The sequence below is a fragment of the Marasmius oreades genome, chromosome 1 (assembly GCF_018924745.1).
Source record: "Marasmius oreades isolate 03SP1 chromosome 1, whole genome shotgun sequence".
Lineage (NCBI taxonomy): Eukaryota > Fungi > Basidiomycota > Agaricomycetes > Agaricales > Marasmiaceae > Marasmius > Marasmius oreades.
In genome coordinates, this window is record NC_057323.1 from 4,252,028 (window position 1) to 4,268,493 (window position 16,466).

General features: G+C 46.5%; 5 protein-coding genes across 5 annotated transcripts; 2 read left to right on the plus strand and 3 right to left on the minus strand.

Annotated features, from left to right (window-relative positions):
* Positions 1-87: 87 nt before the first annotated feature.
* E1B28_001541 (uncharacterized protein) lies at positions 88-1,177 on the plus strand (the record flags this gene model as incomplete). Its single annotated transcript, XM_043147485.1, has 2 exons — positions 88-1,065; positions 1,111-1,177. The coding sequence occupies one exon, from the start codon at positions 88-90 to the stop codon at positions 931-933; it is 846 nt and encodes a 281-aa protein (XP_043016194.1). The 3' UTR covers positions 934-1,065; positions 1,111-1,177.
* Positions 1,178-1,230: 53 nt separating this feature from the next.
* E1B28_001542 (uncharacterized protein) lies at positions 1,231-3,175 on the minus strand (the record flags this gene model as incomplete). The annotated part of the gene is made up of 7 exons (XM_043147486.1): positions 1,231-1,441; positions 1,502-1,914; positions 1,975-2,369; positions 2,428-2,587; positions 2,654-2,749; positions 2,811-2,941; positions 2,995-3,175. 7 exons carry the CDS (start codon positions 3,173-3,175, stop codon positions 1,231-1,233), a joined length of 1,587 nt encoding a protein of 528 aa, XP_043016195.1.
* Positions 3,176-3,298: 123 nt separating this feature from the next.
* E1B28_001543 (uncharacterized protein) lies at positions 3,299-3,655 on the minus strand (the record flags this gene model as incomplete). Its single annotated transcript, XM_043147487.1, has 3 exons — positions 3,299-3,462; positions 3,528-3,536; positions 3,595-3,655. 3 exons carry the CDS (start codon positions 3,653-3,655, stop codon positions 3,299-3,301), a joined length of 234 nt encoding a protein of 77 aa, XP_043016196.1.
* Positions 3,656-4,210: 555 nt separating this feature from the next.
* Positions 4,211-5,978, plus strand: E1B28_001544 (uncharacterized protein; the record flags this gene model as incomplete). The annotated part of the gene is made up of 3 exons (XM_043147488.1): positions 4,211-4,526; positions 4,584-5,510; positions 5,572-5,978. The coding sequence occupies 3 exons, from the start codon at positions 4,211-4,213 to the stop codon at positions 5,976-5,978; spliced, it is 1,650 nt and encodes a 549-aa protein (XP_043016197.1).
* Positions 5,979-6,132: 154 nt separating this feature from the next.
* On the minus strand, positions 6,133-7,140 carry E1B28_001545 (uncharacterized protein; the record flags this gene model as incomplete). The annotated part of the gene is made up of 7 exons (XM_043147489.1): positions 6,133-6,292; positions 6,342-6,420; positions 6,474-6,494; positions 6,553-6,572; positions 6,638-6,771; positions 6,839-6,973; positions 7,027-7,140. 7 exons carry the CDS (start codon positions 7,138-7,140, stop codon positions 6,133-6,135), a joined length of 663 nt encoding a protein of 220 aa, XP_043016198.1.
* Positions 7,141-16,466: the final 9,326 nt, after the last annotated feature.

Below are 16,466 nucleotides of genomic sequence, written 5' to 3' on the forward strand. Positions count from 1 at the left end.
AGTGGGAAATTCACCACGCGACATTACAGTCAATATCGAGCACCATTCAGCCCATCTTGTCTGGCGGAGCTCACTGGCAGCGCTGGAATGTGGTTTTCAATTTATCTCGCTTTATTTCTTCGTTCAGTCGCTATCTCTCACCCGCTTCAGTCCTACCCCTTCCCTCAACCTGCATTACCTGGCGTTTTTGGAGATGAATTCGATGGCCCGATAACGTCAAGACCACTAGAACATTCTGGGAAGAAATCCTTCTCATCACCTCTATTTGAAACTGTACTTGACTCGGCTACGAGCGAACTTGGGCATAAAATAGTACCTATGTCGACTCCAGCAACACCATCATTACCGTTTATAACTCATTCTGTGATAGGAACACCTCCTTCTCTTCCAGACTCTCGTACATCCCAGCTTCTCTCCCCTGAAAACGCACCTCATACGATAACATTCGCAACCACTGCTAGCAGTACTCCAAACTCAACAAATAACGCGCTCTCCTCGGCCCCAAAGGGTAATGGAAAGGAATGGAGGATCGTCAAGATGTTGTTGATTACTATTGGTACCGTCGTTGCCGTTATTTTACTTGTCATGTTCCTCAAAACGGCCTGGATATTCTTGCGCGACGCCTTTGCTGGACGGAAGAGAGGACCGGAAGGCAGAGAGGAAATGATTCCTGACTGGCATCGAGGGAGTTGGGAAGTCAAATTGGCAACAGAAAGAGGACATCGATATCCTGCAGCAGATATCACGATGGCCCCGACCTCCCAGGTGTATGCCGAGGCGATACACAATGAAGGATTTGACACACCTTCTCTTCCACCCCGTCTGGCTTTGCTTTCCCCATCTAATCCTCCAGTTCTCGATCATTCGTCTCCCTTGTGTAGGCGCACTAGTGTCCGACCGCAAGCATGGCAAGACACACGAACTTACATTTAATAGTCGGACAGAGCTGGACCACTTCAACAAACTATTGATAGGTCAATAACACGGACGATGGAGCCTCGCACCCTCGACTTGTTCCTGTCTCCATGCTAATAATACTTCTCACTTCACTATGCAAAGTTATAGGTAAGTTCTATTTTGATTATATGGGTCCTAATTGATATCGCTCAGGTGCAGGAACACAGTCCGAATTAACTCAATTAATTCCTATAAAAATAAATAAATAAATAACATCGGTGTTTGAGTACAATTATCTGTACATTCTTTATAAGAAGGATGACTCGAGCTCCTTCAGTTGCGTTCCAACACCTCGAGGACTTTCTCGTGGCGAGGGATCATCTTGATACGGAAGGCAACTGGCGAACGACCTGAGAGTCCGTCATATTCCTTCAGATCAATAGGTTCACCGGGGATTTCCTTCATATTGAATGCCCAGAGAAGTCGAGCAATGACCAAGAAGATTTCACGTTCAGAGACCCACATCCCTGGGCAGATACGACGTCTGGGAAAGGATACCGGTTGTAGAGAACAACTTGTTTTACGAGGAGACGAATGGACTCACCCGGCACCGAACATCCAGTGATCACGTTCATACGGATCTGAAAGGTTGGCAGACTCGGAAGACAGTGTGGAATCCTTAATATACCGTTCCGGGTTGAACTTCATCGGCTCTGGGTGCCTAACAGGATCGTGGTGCATGGTGTAGGTGTTCAAAACGAGGACAGTGTTCTTTGGAATAAATTGTCCGCGATATGTGAAATCGGCGTTGTTGACGTGGGGGGTTCCGAGCCAGAATGGGTTGTGGCAACGTTCGACTTCTTTGATGATGGCGTGGATGTATGGGAGGTTCTTCTCGTCTTCGATGGTCGGGAGCCGGTCACGGCCTACGACACGGTCGAGTTCCTCCTGAGCTTTCTTCTGGATTTCGGGGTAGGCTGGGATCAAAGCCGAGAACCATTGCATGATGGAAGCAGTCTGCAGAAAACGAGGTGAGTTTGGAGGAAAATACAACATAGGCGGGGGGGGGGGGCTAACCGTTTCAACGCCACCAATCATGAACGCAGAGCAGAGAATAGCCATATCAAGGTGGTCGAGTTGTTCGTCGTCCTTGATCTCAATGAGATGCTTGACCAAACAGTCAGGAACTTTCTCTCCAGCGTTCATGCGAGTTTCGATCTCCAAGATCATTCCACCGTAAGTATCAACCAAATCCTTGTGAAGCTGCTGAGCCCTCCCAATCATATAGTTTCCGGGAATCTTTTGGAGGAGGGGAACGAAATCAGTCAAGTTGGAGACAGGTCCAGTGCAGTTCATGAATTCTCGAGAGAGTCTGAGAGCCTTGGCGACCAATGGGTGGTCAATAGAGTCAGTACGCATGCCAAAGGCGACCGTCAACATGTTGTTCAAACTGCATCTTCCAGCGTGAGGTTCTAGGAGTGCATGATATTCAATTGACGACCCGAAAGTAAATGGAAGGTTCCAACTCACGAGGATTAATAGGCAAAGCACCGTAATTTCCGTGTTTCATCAAGTCTTTGATGAGGACTGTAGCTTCGTAGTCGAGGATATGAGTGTATCCATCGACAGCCCGAGAGACTAGCGAGACGGAAGCAATACGGCGGTGCTTTCTCCATCGGTCATTGTAGGGCTATAGGAGGAAGAAAAGTGGGTTTATACCGCGATGAAACGGGGACGAAGGGAGGGAAGGACCCACCGTTGCAGTGATTCCTCGACCGGCAAAGATGATTTTGGATTTCAAGTGCATCTCTTTGCGGGATGAGAAGATGGCTCCGTTGGTGACCATAAGATCCTAGCGGTCAAGATAGCATGAGTAACTCGCAGAGGGAAAAAACTGGAGACTCGTCGCTCACCTTGACGATCCGAGGGTCGGAGATGATCATGAAGAGTTGGTTACCGAGTTTCAACGAGTAAAGGGGGCCAAATCTCTTGGCCCAGTAGTCGAGGGTGATTTCAGGATAATGAGTAAGGAATGGGAATGATCCTGTATCATGGTCGTGAACCGCAACTCAGTCAGCTTCAAGCAGGAATACTTACCAACAATCGGTAAACCAACAGGTCCGGGAGGAATAAAGTTCCCGTTGGGATCGACCAGCTTCCTTCCAAAGATATATTCCTTCAAGGATTGGAAGTAAAGAAAGACGGTTGCAAGTGCTGAGGCAAAAACAACGGTGCGAAATGAGAGAAGTAGCTCGATAAAGATGGCAGGGTTCGTCATCTTGGGTCGATTGTAGAATTCGAATGAGAGGTGGGTTTTTGGAGTGCAGCTGTAGAGCTGGGATCCTGGGGTTCATTGAGCTGGAGAGTGTCCTTTTTATACTCTCAAAGCACCATCGGCAGCTCATGGAACATTGAGCCATTTCGTCCGTGCAAGTGGTCGGATACTAGAACATTGATATCTGACGACTTGGACATTTCCACGATGTTCACTCTCAAATCGCCACCATAATCTTGGTCCGGAGCGAGAGGCTGTTTGGTCGAGTGCATTGGAACAACTGTGAGATGCTACAAGATCATCAGCGCCCGGATAGGTCTTAGGGCTGTTACCCTATTCATTCAGTCCCACGTACATCCGATGTCTGAGGGAAATTTTCGTTTAGTACACCACTTCGTCTGAACTGTCGGATGTGAACGTACAATCCTTGCTCCTGGCGTACGCAGTCTGGAATGCCACATGTCGCATGTCAACCACGACCATGTAACAGTGAGAAGACCTGGGAAGCGCATTCCTTGCCCCAGTCACTTCATTGAGGAAATGGTTTCTTCAGGTTTCTTCTCGTTCTCGGAAGTGTCGGTCAAGTCGGCAGATCATATTGGACGAGATGGAAGGGGAAAACAGAATAATTCCAGTAAAGGAGAAAGAACAATAGACGACGTGGAATGAGCATCATGCATCACTGATCGGACGTTATGTTTGGTGTGGGTCCAGGCTTTCGATTCTACGAACAATTCAATGTGTGTTTTCACTGTGTAAATCGCTGGCCCTCTCGCCCTCCGGCAGTGCAAAGTCGGGATAATTGACCCCTCTTGACCATACGAGGTACCCGCATAGTCTAGAACCCATCAGCGGCTTTGATCCTTGCAACATTCTTTGGACGGTCCTGCCCATTCAACCTTGTCGATTGTTAAGTATGTCGTCCAATGAGCGTCCGCATGCATTTCGGGACGATACCACGCAGGAGGCAGGACTGGAGCAAGCCTCAACGAGATAGACAAGATCCAAGACGTTGCCCCGGCTCCATGATTACCATAAATGGAACTCCTCGGCGATGTAGCACTTGGAGCCCGGGCACTGCGCAGCAACAGCCTGCTTCGTTACGACCACACAAAATTATCTCTTATGGGCTGTCTTCGTCCAGCTACTCCAGGCTTCATTGCGACATTAACTGCAACTATCCTACTTGCCATAGTTTCATTCTGTGTCCCCTTCTTCAAATCCGTTTTCTTCCTCAAAGCCGAGGCCACTGTCGGTGGCCAGAATGCGACCATCACATTTGGAACACTTGGCTATTGCTTCGAGCTCAACGGCAACGTTAGTTGTTCAAAACCCTCAGTTGGATACGAACTAGGTGAGTAATCCAGATCTACAACTTTTCTGGTCAACACTAATATAAAATGCATATCAGACATCAACTCCCTAGTCGGCAACAAGACACCCATCGAAATACCACAGGTAGCGGTCAAATGGATTACATACGTCCTGGTCCTTCACATCGTCGCTCTCGTTTTCGCAGCAGGTTCTGCCGTATTCGGTCTTCTCGCACACGTTCGTGAAATGTCGATGATGTGTTGTAGCACTTGTGTGTCCGGATTCGCTGCTGTCGCAGCACTCCTCGCATTCATATTCGACCTCGCTCTCTTCTTTCTCGCAAAGGCAAGAATTAACGCTGTTGGCAAAGCTACGATAGGGAACGCGATCTGGCTTACCCTTGCTGCATGGGTCCTTCTATTCTTCAGTGGCTGTTTCTATACCATTGGCAGATGTTGCATATCTAAACGAGGGCCAAGGGACAAATGGGGAAAGAGACCAAATGAATATGGGGAGGGTCCTGGAGGAAACAACACCTCGCGTGACATGTATGCTGAACAAATGCGTATGGATGCGGTCAAGGCTGAGCAGGCGAGGAAAACCAAGCAGCAAGAAGTCGGGTTACCCGCGTTTCATGAGAGTGTGCCGTTAACTGCCCGCGTTGAAGGTGACTCCGTATATACTGAATCGTACAGCGACAATGTTCCGGTCAGCCCCAGATCCCCACATGGTCCCCGACAGAACTCAAACGGCGGCTATGCGGGCGGAGGTTACATGCAGCAGCCGACTAGTAACAGAGCAGTAGATGAATACTATAATCCCTCGGCGGCGCCTGCCACCTCATATCCTCCTGAGCCACGCAGGCAGGGGAGTGCTCACAGTTACGCTACATCCAATTATTTCCCTCCACAGCCTCCCGTCGCTTCACCCCCGCTTCCAAATCCCAACAACCAATATCTAGCTGCAGGACCCCGGACTACTACACCAGGGCGGGAATATGGCCACGCAACTGGTGGATCAACATGTGTGGTTTTTTTATCTCTCTCCGTGGATCTATCTGAATATAATTTCTTTGCCTTACTTAGATTATTCCGCTCACGACCAACACCCAAGCTCATATTCCCAGTATGACGCGTACGGTGGGCAGCCCGACCCCTACGCACAAGCCACATCGCCTGCTCAGAGAGGATACAATTCTCATGCAACATCATTTTACACTCCCGCTACAACACCGGGAGCAGCACCAGACCGCACCTACACCTTGGGCGGGGATGGCTATGGCACGAATTCAGTTCCGCCTTTGCAGGAACGTTCACCCTCAGTTCCCGCAATCCCCGACCATCCAGCCACAGCAGGCTACATACCGTATTCGACTTCACCCCCACCCCCACCCAATAGGCAACAGGCGCCACCCGCCCACAGCTATGATGATAACCCCCCAGGGTATGAAGCCGAAACTTCAGGTATTCCAGGAGCATGGGGGAAACACTGATGACGGGAAGATGTTCTATTTATTTAATCCCTCTTTCGCCGGATACCTTTTTTCATTTCATGTACGGACTTTATGCTACGAAACTTTGTTGTTTAAACGTAACTATACATTCCTTTTTATGTCTTACAGTCACCATAAGTTTAAGTGGACGACCTCACAGTTCGTCGCGAATATTTCGTTGACGCCCCCGAGCACTTTTAGGAGGTTTGTCGGACAGCATCATGGAAAGCATGTCGTGAACAATGTCAGCCGCCGCTATACCTGTGATCTCTGCATTGTCAAAAGCAGGAGATACCTCGACGACATCAGCTCCTCTAGAAAAGGAAAATTCAGTATTATCGTTGTACCCAATGCTCAACTTACACAAAATTAAGGCCGGCGAGGCCTCTTAAGATGCGCTTAACTTCCCGCGTAGTCCAGCCACCTGCTTCAGGTGTTCCAGCTGTAGAAAAAACCTCGTTAAGTACGTATTTAGACAACCTACATCCCACTCACTTGCAGGGGCCAATCCTGGATCTAATACGCTAAATCAGCTAATCACTTCAGGTACAACTAGCGAACGCGGTTGACGAACCAATGACATCGATGTCCAAACTGACATATAACCAATTTAGACCTAGCAAATCCGTTGTGCAAACCAAAGTACGAGCACAACACACCTGAGGTAAACGGGAGTATCTCCCACCCTATTTCGAATGAGTCGAATGATTTCGGTAACACCAATATCGTCAATATCGTCCGTAGAGATCAGTTGAAAACCGACTGATTGGTCGTTCTGCAGATCTTCTACTCCCTGAATAATGGTAAAAGGAATTTCAAATCAGGGTGGCGTGGTTTACAGATACAACAAAGCACCTTACTCCAAGTTTACATCGAATACCGGCATGGATGCTCGAGTTACTGATGAGACCTTCTTGATACGCAATATGGAAAAAAGTCCCATGGGTTATAAGGGATTGTTTAGTGATGGAACCGGCATAACCTGGCCAGGTATCCTAACGAGAAGTTGATCATTCTTCTTCTATACTGGTGGGCAATGGATACGTACCAAATGAGCGTCAAAATGGATAACAGAGATGGGCCCGTATGTTTTGTACAAAGACCGAAGAATTGGTAAAACCTGCACTTGCACTTCGTAATAGTATCGCGAGTGCCTGCACATGTCATCGCAGATAATCACGTACGATTGTGTGATCTCCTCCCAGACTGACGGTTCAATCAACTTATTGATTTTGAACGCAAAAGATATTGGGTTTTTACCTAACGATCCGAGGACGCCCGCTTGCGCTCAAATCCGGATTGATTTCCTCGGGTGTGGCAACAGACCTCTTCAAGAGGGTAGAATATGCAACTTCAATTTGATCCACCGCTAGAGCGTTATCGAAAGGGCTTATTGGGACCTTGACGAAGGAGCGTTGAATTAGCTTATCACCAATTCCAGGGCCGCCGTCGATTGTGATTGACGCTGCGGCAGGATAAAGCAGACTGCTTGTAAAATAAATGCGAGGCTATTGGTCGGAAGTCTGACGGGTATCGGTAGCGTAGAGAAGAAGTCCCGTTTGTAGGTAAGAAGAAGTAAACGAAGAGCGACGCCGCAGAAGTCAATTGATGTAAGGAGATTCCGGAGATGCGGTCTGTTGATGGAAAATGAGTAGGCTCGAAGATGCGAATCAGCTCGGAATTGTTGGAGAAGGCTCGGGAGGAGAAGGCTCGAAAATATCGCTCAGCTCAGTGGGGCTCAGAGTGGGAGGGGAAGAAAGGAATTCCCTTTCTCGGTACAACGTTGACAGATTTTATGTATCGTACTAAAGCCGTGCGTGTGAATAAAAGAAGAGCAATAAAAAAAAGACTTATATGGCTAATCTACTTCTTTCCGTGATAAGATAATAGATAGCGAGAATCTAATCAATCGAAATCCAATCCCTATCAATCCTCGTCAACGCTGACTTAGACTACGCTTTGAGGTGGGCTAGGTCTCAACGCGGCGCTTGGCTATTTAACCACAAGTTGGGCTAGGACTCGCAGGAGCGGACGGAAAGAGGATGAAGGAAAAGGAAAACGAACGAAGAGAATCTCACCATATTTAAGAATTTGAAAGGTAGGACAGTAAGCGTGAACACGCCGTAATAAAATTGCATCTGCTTTCGAAAATAAAAGATAAGTATGATTTTATTAATATAGAGAACGAAGTAAAGAAAAAGATCAAGAAATTAGAAAGGGAGCAGAGACTCATCGTCAAGCGGAATCCACGAGAAGGCCAGGGATCACTACCACAGTGGCGCAAATTTTAGAGTTCGTCCTCGGACTCTCCAAGAGTAGCGATAGCGTCCATCTCTTCAGTCAACGAGCGTGGCGGGAAACGCAAGTAATACTCGGCGAATACGATTCCATCAGCAAACCATTTTTTAGTCTTCTTTTCTACGAGATCCCACAACTCTTTCGGCGAAAAATCTTCCCAACAGTCTCTCATATCAGGTTCATAGTAAATGATTTCGGCGGCGTCTTTGAATGTAGCCGCTGCGCCGTAACGACAAACTTCAATACCGGTTGGTAAGTGGAAAAGACTGTCTTCAAGAATGTCGAATTCGGAACATAGGGTCGCAAAAGAATCCTCGGACATAGTAGGAGTTCGATAATACACATAGCGGAGGGGAACGGCTTTGAGTCGAATGTATTCAACAATCTCGGACCACGTAAGGTAGCAGTCGCGGCGATAGACGGTTTTCGTTATAGGGAGAAAGGGAGTATCTGTATCAAAAAGAACTGATTTAGCTTGAATGTCACGATAAACATAAGGAAAAGAAAATGGAAGCTTAGCATCGCCGTGGTAAGGAAATCCGACGAAGTCCGGATAACTCCCGCTTTCGCACCAGGATATAAGGTTCTGTTCAGTATAAGAAAGACCATCAGCGAACTCATTGAGTGGACAGGAATCGGCGTCGTATGTGAAATGATTGAGACCAAGAAATTTAACAGAATATATGGGCTTTAGTTCGAAAGGACCGGGAATCGGAAAGTGAATGGCGAATCGATCGAGAGAGGAATAATCGGGGCGCATCAACGATACCAAATTTCTGGAGAGGAACGTATAGTCGCAGAGTGGAGGGAGATTGAATGAGTTGGTAGGAAGGGAGGATCTGGGTGAAGGTCTAGCCGGACAAGCAGTAAAAGCGTGAGCAATAGGGGAATTGCAGAAGTAACAGGGTACAGAGGTAGTCATGGAAGTAAAAGGAGGGAAGGAACGGTTACTGAAAGACCAATCGAAAGTTTAAAAGGTAAAATTTTGGAAGAGAGTACGAAGCGAAAAGAATCTCAAGGAAGCAAAACGAATGAGTAATGACGAGAAGACGTCGAGGATAAAGTGCGGGCTTGACAGTCGGTAGTTAAGGCCACAGATTTCGAGAATTGAGGGATATTTGCTCGCATGGTAAGAGTCTGTCGAATTCCGGGGATCGCAGTACGAAGCGTCTGGTTATTCGGCCTGAAAAAGAATAGGCGTAATCGTTGCGCGTTTACGGGACCTTTAAGAATAGCTCCACTTAGCTCTTTTAAAACGTAGGCTCCATTTTCCGTTTTCTCGTGAATTACATATGGTCCAGCATAGGTCCATTTCCCTTTTGCGCCTTTCAGGTTGTCCAGGTGCGATTCCCGTAGCCAGACGTACATTCCGGGTTCGTAATCGTGGAAGTCGAAGTGCGAGCCTCGTGTCCGTTGCATCTGATCGATGGACTTCTGTCTTGTCCGTACTATTTCTTGATTCGCTTGTTCCCAATCTGGCGATCGTCGCTGAAGCTGTAGTATCCGAATAGCTAGTAAATCCTCGTGTGTTCGAACTCGATCCCAATCCAGGGTCTGCCAAGTGGATTCAGTGATATCGAAAGAGAAGACGGGGTGCACACCGTATAGCAGATAGTACGGCGAATATCCAGTAGCACGAGAGACAGTAACTCGTGACGCAAAGAGAGCTGCATGTAGAAACGTCGGCCATGATCCTTTAGCATCTCCGCAACACTTGAAAATCGCGTCTAATAGCGGCTGATGAGCACGTTCAATGGTCGCATTGCCTTCCGGATGATACGCTGTAGAAATAATCACAGTACAATTGTATTGAGTACGTAGTAGATATTCGACTTCACCTTTGAATTCCGATCCGCCATCTACTGAAATCTTCGGAATACACGCAAATCGGCAAATGAGTTCTTGATAAATAAACTTTGCGATTGCTCGGGCTTTGAGTTCCTTGAGGGCTTGAGCTTCGTACCATAAAATCGTGGGTTCGAGAGCTTGGACTATATAATTGAAACCACCTTTTCCCGGGGGCATGTGGATGCAATCTAAATTGAAATGTCGGAGTAATGGAGCTTGCCAAGACACGTTATACGGAATGAGGGGGAGATCGCGAATGAAACGTTGACATTCGATACAGGAACGGATGAAAAAGGAGATAGAATCGTGTAAATTGGGCCAATAAAAACGTTCAGTAAGTAATTTGAAAGTAATGTCCCTACCTTTATGTCCGATATGATTGTGGGACTGAGCGATGAGTTGCTCGCGTTTGTCGGGGTCTTCAATAACTAGCAAAGGTAATCGATTTCGTTTCCGATTTTTGTGGTGCCAAAGACGGTTATCATGAAGGAAGAATCTACGGGCTTTCTTTTCAAACGAAATGCGGGATTTATAAGTTCTACACTCAGCTGGATAAGTTCCGTCTTCCAGGAAACACCTTATCTGCGACCAAAATTCTGGCCCGTCCCGATCGATTAATCCAAACTTGTGTCCTACGTGAACGTTGAAGGTAAACTCTTGAGCGTAAGTCTCATATTCCCGATATTCCAAGCTAAGTATCTCGTTCCCTAGTAAGAAACTGTCAGTTATCGGATAGGATGAAGTTCTGATTTTGTAAACATCTGAAAGAAAAGGTTCGTCCGGGACGGACAATCGGAAATTGTGTGATGAGGAAGCGATCAAATCATCAAGAATAGCCTCTTCGAAAGAGATAGTTGGAACATTCAATGGAAAGGAAGACTTAGCGGCGTAATAATCATCTCCATCATATTCGGCAGTGACACTTGCATTGAGAAAACTTTCTATGAATTCGTCGATAGCTTCTGGTGTTTCCATTTTGTCCTGATCATCCGGATGAGGAGTTCGTCGGGATAATGCATCTTCAACTTTGTGAGATTCCGCCGGAACGTGGTGTAGTTCAAAATCGAATAACTTGATCCATGATACCCATCGGAGAACAGGAGCATTAGGGACATCATCGGGTTGTTTAAGCATTTGAACGAGGGACTTAGCGTCATGATCAAGTCGAAAATGAACTCCCCAAAGTCTGAATCGCAACTCTTTCAATGCCCGAAAGATCCCGTAAACTTCTGTCTTCGGTTGACCATAATTTTGCTCTCGTTCGTTGAACGTACAAGATCCAAAGATAGCCGGATGCTTCTTGCCATCACGAATCTGGTAAACAGCCCATCCCGCACCTTTCCATGATGAGTCTACTCCTACTACAATAAGTCCTTCGTCGTTCTTGCGGTTACGTCTGGGAACGTTGATAGCTACTTGATAGTCTATCTTGATGAGTACTGGAGCATTAGTGATTCGTTCTATGAGAACGTTCATGGCGTCTTCGGCTTCGTCTGTAAAAACAAAAGATTCAGCAGGATCATCGGACTTATGCAATAGAATCGTAAGGGGCTTAGCTATCATAGCGTAGCCTTTTATCCATCGTCGACCTACACCTGCTACTCCAAGGAATTGTCGTACTTCCGTAACGCTTTCAGGCGTTCTCCAATTGAGAATCTTCTTGACTAAGCTGGGCTTGAGAATCCATCCTTCGAGTGAGACGATCGAGCCCACGATTTCGAGCTTGAATGCAGCTAAAACGACTTTGGTACCAGACGCGGTGATACCAGCATTGATGAGAGCGCCTAGAAGGAGAGCGAGGTTCTCCGTATACTCGAACATGAATCGCCGGATCTGAACATTGGTGGGAATAGGCTCGTCGTTGTATCGAGAAGTGGGTCCTTTGAGAGTACAATCATCTAGATAGTTCTTAGCAATATCGGAAACGTTAGAAAGAGAATGTTCTACGCATCTTTGGAATTCTTGTACTGAATTGGTGAAACCTTGAACGAGCGTACACTGTTGTTTAGCTCCAGCCGGCGAAGTGAATGCTTGTAGTGGTCTAGATCGGACATGAACGTAGCGAGCGTCGAATCCGGAAAATAAGTCAAATAAACCATAAACAGCGTATCCTAGATGGTCTTCAGCGAATTCATGTACGTTGGGAGGTAAAGAAGCATCCTGTATAGTGACAGAGTTCAGTTTCTCGAGGTTAATGACGAGACGCAAACCGGATTTCTTCTTGACAGCAAATAACGGTGAACGGTAACTTGAAGTTGTAGGTTCGAATCGTCCGGCCTTCTCTTGAAGAAGGACTTCTTTGCGTACTTCTTCTCGTATAGCAACTGGTATTGGAATCGGCGGAAGTTGCCATGGCATATGTTCTATAGTCGGGATCTCGTAGTCTGGATAAAATTCTCGTGAAAAGAACCCTTTTTCATGGAATTCAAAAGCGAAAGCATGCTCCCTTTTAACGACTACCCAAGCGAGTAAGTCAATCTCTTGCTTTGAAAAAGACTTGACGTCTATTTTTGCGAGAATACTCTCCCATCGTTCTCGAGTAACTCGTGAACCGAAAATCAGAGTTTCCCAAGGAGGAGGATGCGTCGGGAGTTGCAGAATATCGGGTGGAGGTATGGACTTGAACTCTTGAGCTGCGGGATTAGGGAAATACGTCGGTACTGGTCGATGTTTACGATCAACGGTCTTGTACTTTTTGGGAGGCGGAGGTGCAATTTTTCCTGTAAAAACATTAAATGATTCAGCGAGAGCACGCCGTATCCATGGAGAGGTATCATATGAGTCAAAAGGGATCGAAAAATCACTCGTAGCATTAATAGAATGATAAAGTAACGAATCATATTGAGACGGAAGAGCAACATCAAAAAGGAAATCAAATTCAGAGTACTTAGCGTCGCCCAACAAGGCTAACATCGATCTTCCTACCACTGCTGGAGACGCTTGGAAGATCTGTGGTTGCGGCTCCAGCATTAGAAATTTTGATCGTCGGAATCGTACTCATCTACTCGGGCTGATTGAGAGTGGCGTGGGCATCCGATAGTTGACTTGTTGCGAGGATCATCTGCCTGTGTCAAGTTAATAGTTAGCGTAGCGCGTTTACCTTCCTCGGGACTCTTCCATAGCATCAAATTGACCAATCCCGACTGGTGGTATTGAATACGAGCCGCGTAAGTCGTTAGGAATGGTTGTCCGAGAATGATATCTTGCTTTTCCATTCGTTGGTGGGAGATGAAAATATGGTGAGGAAAATCATGACGTCCTAGTTGTATAGGCGCATCGATTACGACTCCTTGAAGTTGTTCGGGACGTCCGTGTATTCCTTTTAGACTCCAATTCATACCTTCGAAGTCGGTGGCGAGCGATGCACGATCCGGAAGATCTATAGATGCAACATTAAGCTCCGATCCAGTATCAATCATAGCCGAAAAAGTATGTCCGTTGATTTGTATATCCAACGCTCCTGTAACCATAGCGAAGAACTTCTTCGACGGCTCCTTCATCAATGCAGTGGAGGCGCGAGCGACAAATTCCCGTATCCGTTTAGCATCATGAACATCAACGACCAAGTCTTCAACTCGGTATGTATCATTGCGTTCATCTCTTTCGGTAAGACGCATAGTAATCACGTCCTCAGAACAATTGACGTCTTCTGAAGAATAGACAGATTGAAAAGAATGTGAATCAAAATACTCAGCTGATTTCACGTTGTATTCTCGACGTGATTTCGTAGCTTCTGAAAACATCTTCTGTAGGCTGGGGCTAATACCGATAATCTGCACAATAGGGAGGGATACCATCTGCGACATAAGATGATCAAAAACCGCTTTTGGATCAGATTTTTGTTGAATATCAGAAGTAAAATGATACGACGGCTTATCTGCTTTTGGTTCGTTCATCTTGATATCCTTTTGCTCTTTTGATTTCGAAGGAACTGACTCCTTCCACCCATCCCTACGATTGATCGGATTAGGCGGCGTAGGTATAGCAATGGACTTGTCCTTTGGTTTCGGTTGTTGCTGAGGAGGACGTTCGTTTGAAGGACCAGGTATGCCAGGACCGCGGAGAGGTTTAGCTGGTTCGGCTCGTTCCTTCGCTTTCGATGTAGGTAATTCGGGTCTAGCCATAGGGTCGTATCGAGTACTTGTATCTTTTCCGGACCTAGTAGCGGGATTAGCATCATATTCAAGAGTAGAAGAAGCAAAAACCGAATTCTCGAAAGCGGGGCGTCCGCCAATGTAAAGATCAAGAGTACTAGTTCGGGATGTTGACTGGTGTGGTGGTATATCTCGCTGGAATCTAACTTGTCGATGTTTGTCAGCTGCTGAAGAAGAATCAGACTTAGCGATAGATGGGTGTTCCCGAATGAATGCGGCTACGCCTCCATTTTGAGTTCTTGCGACCTTTGGTAAGTCTTTGCCGTTGTCTAGAATATACTTGAGCTGAGTTTCATCCCATTTGACCAGACCTTCGGATATTAAAGCTTTCGTCTCAGGACAATGTGAAGGGTGAAGCTTGTGATCTAGTTGAGGTCCTTCTTTTCCGCAGATAAAACATCGCTTCGTGTCATAAATATTCGAATTTGGCCATCTATTAGAATCGGAAGATGGGTTTTGAGGTACGGGATTATTAGGAGTAGAAGATAGGAACGACAACACCTGTGCTTGGCTCAACTTCAAAGCCTCCATTTGCGCAGCAAGATCGTCTATCGAGGCGGCTGGTACGCCTTGTCCAGTCGTTCTAGTACCTGTCTTCGATGTATCAGTATTAGGTTTAACTTTACGCTCACCTTCGTCGTCGAAACGAATGCGATTCGGATCAGGATCTGAATTCGCCTTCCATGGGTCATAGAAGAGACTCTTCGGGTCGAATCGAGTATACAAAATGTCGAGTACATCGTCAATACTCGGCGCATTCTCTCGAGTCTTCTGGTCATCTTTAAGTTGCGTTTCTAACCATTGCCGTTGAGCCTGAGGAAGACCTGCGATAAAATAATAACGGGAATCAGCATCAGTGATCGTAGAATTACAAAGGAGAACGCCGCTAAGTCTCTCGAATGCTTGATAATAGTGTTCGATAGACGTCCGAGTAACGAAAGGAGACTTGGCGTTTTGTTTCTTGCAAAAGTTCTGAAGGTCAAGGATAGTAACCGCTGGAGCTAAATCAGAAGAACCGTAAAGTCGGAGCAAAACCTTCTTGGCCCTCTCCCAAGTCTTGTCGAGAAGGTCAATATTAAAAGCGGAATTATACCTGATAGTGTCTTGTACGGTAACGGAAGAATAAAAGTAGATCTGATCGACGGCTTCATTTTCTTTAAGTCCGGCTCCGTCGCACATGCGTTTCAACGTCTCGAGGAACACGGTAGCACGTGTACCGGAGAAGTACGGAGCATTGGTAGCGCCGGGCGTTGGCATCGGACTGATAAGCTGTACCTGAGAGCCTAGACTGGTGTCACGGGACATCGGATTTTCGGAATCGGATTCGGGATTCCACGGGTTTTGGCGGTGTTGTGAAGTAGACATGATGAGGAAGTGTGTTCGTCAGAAAACGCGGAAAACCAAGTCCCTCGCGGTGGGCTCCACTGCGGCAGGATAAAGCAGACTGCTTGTAAAATAAATGCGAGGCTATTGGTCGGAAGTCTGACGGGTATCGGTAGCGTAGAGAAGAAGTCCCGTTTGTAGGTAAGAAGAAGTAAACGAAGAGCGACGCCGCAGAAGTCAATTGATGTAAGGAGATTCCGGAGATGCGGTCTGTTGATGGAAAATGAGTAGGCTCGAAGATGCGAATCAGCTCGGAATTGTTGGAGAAGGCTCGGGAGGAGAAGGCTCGAAAATATCGCTCAGCTCAGTGGGGCTCAGAGTGGGAGGGGAAGAAAGGAATTCCCTTTCTCGGTACAACGTTGACAGATTTTATGTATCGTACTAAAGCCGTGCGTGTGAATAAAAGAAGAGCAATAAAAAAAAGACTTATATGGCTAATCTACTTCTTTCCGTGATAAGATAATAGATAGCGAGAATCTAATCAATCGAAATCCAATCCCTATCAATCCTCGTCAACGCTGACTTAGACTACGCTTTGAGGTGGGCTAGGTCTCAACGCGGCGCTTGGCTATTTAACCACAAGTTGGGCTAGGACTCGCAGGAGCGGACGGAAAGAGGATGAAGGAAAAGGAAAACGAACGAAGAGAATCTCACCATATTTAAGAATTTGAAAGGTAGGACAGTAAGCGTGAACACGCCGTAATAAAATTGCATCTGCTTTCGAAAATAAAAGATAAGTATGATTTTATTAATATAGAGAACGAAGTAAAGAAAAAGATCAAGAAATTAGAAAGGGAGCAGAGAC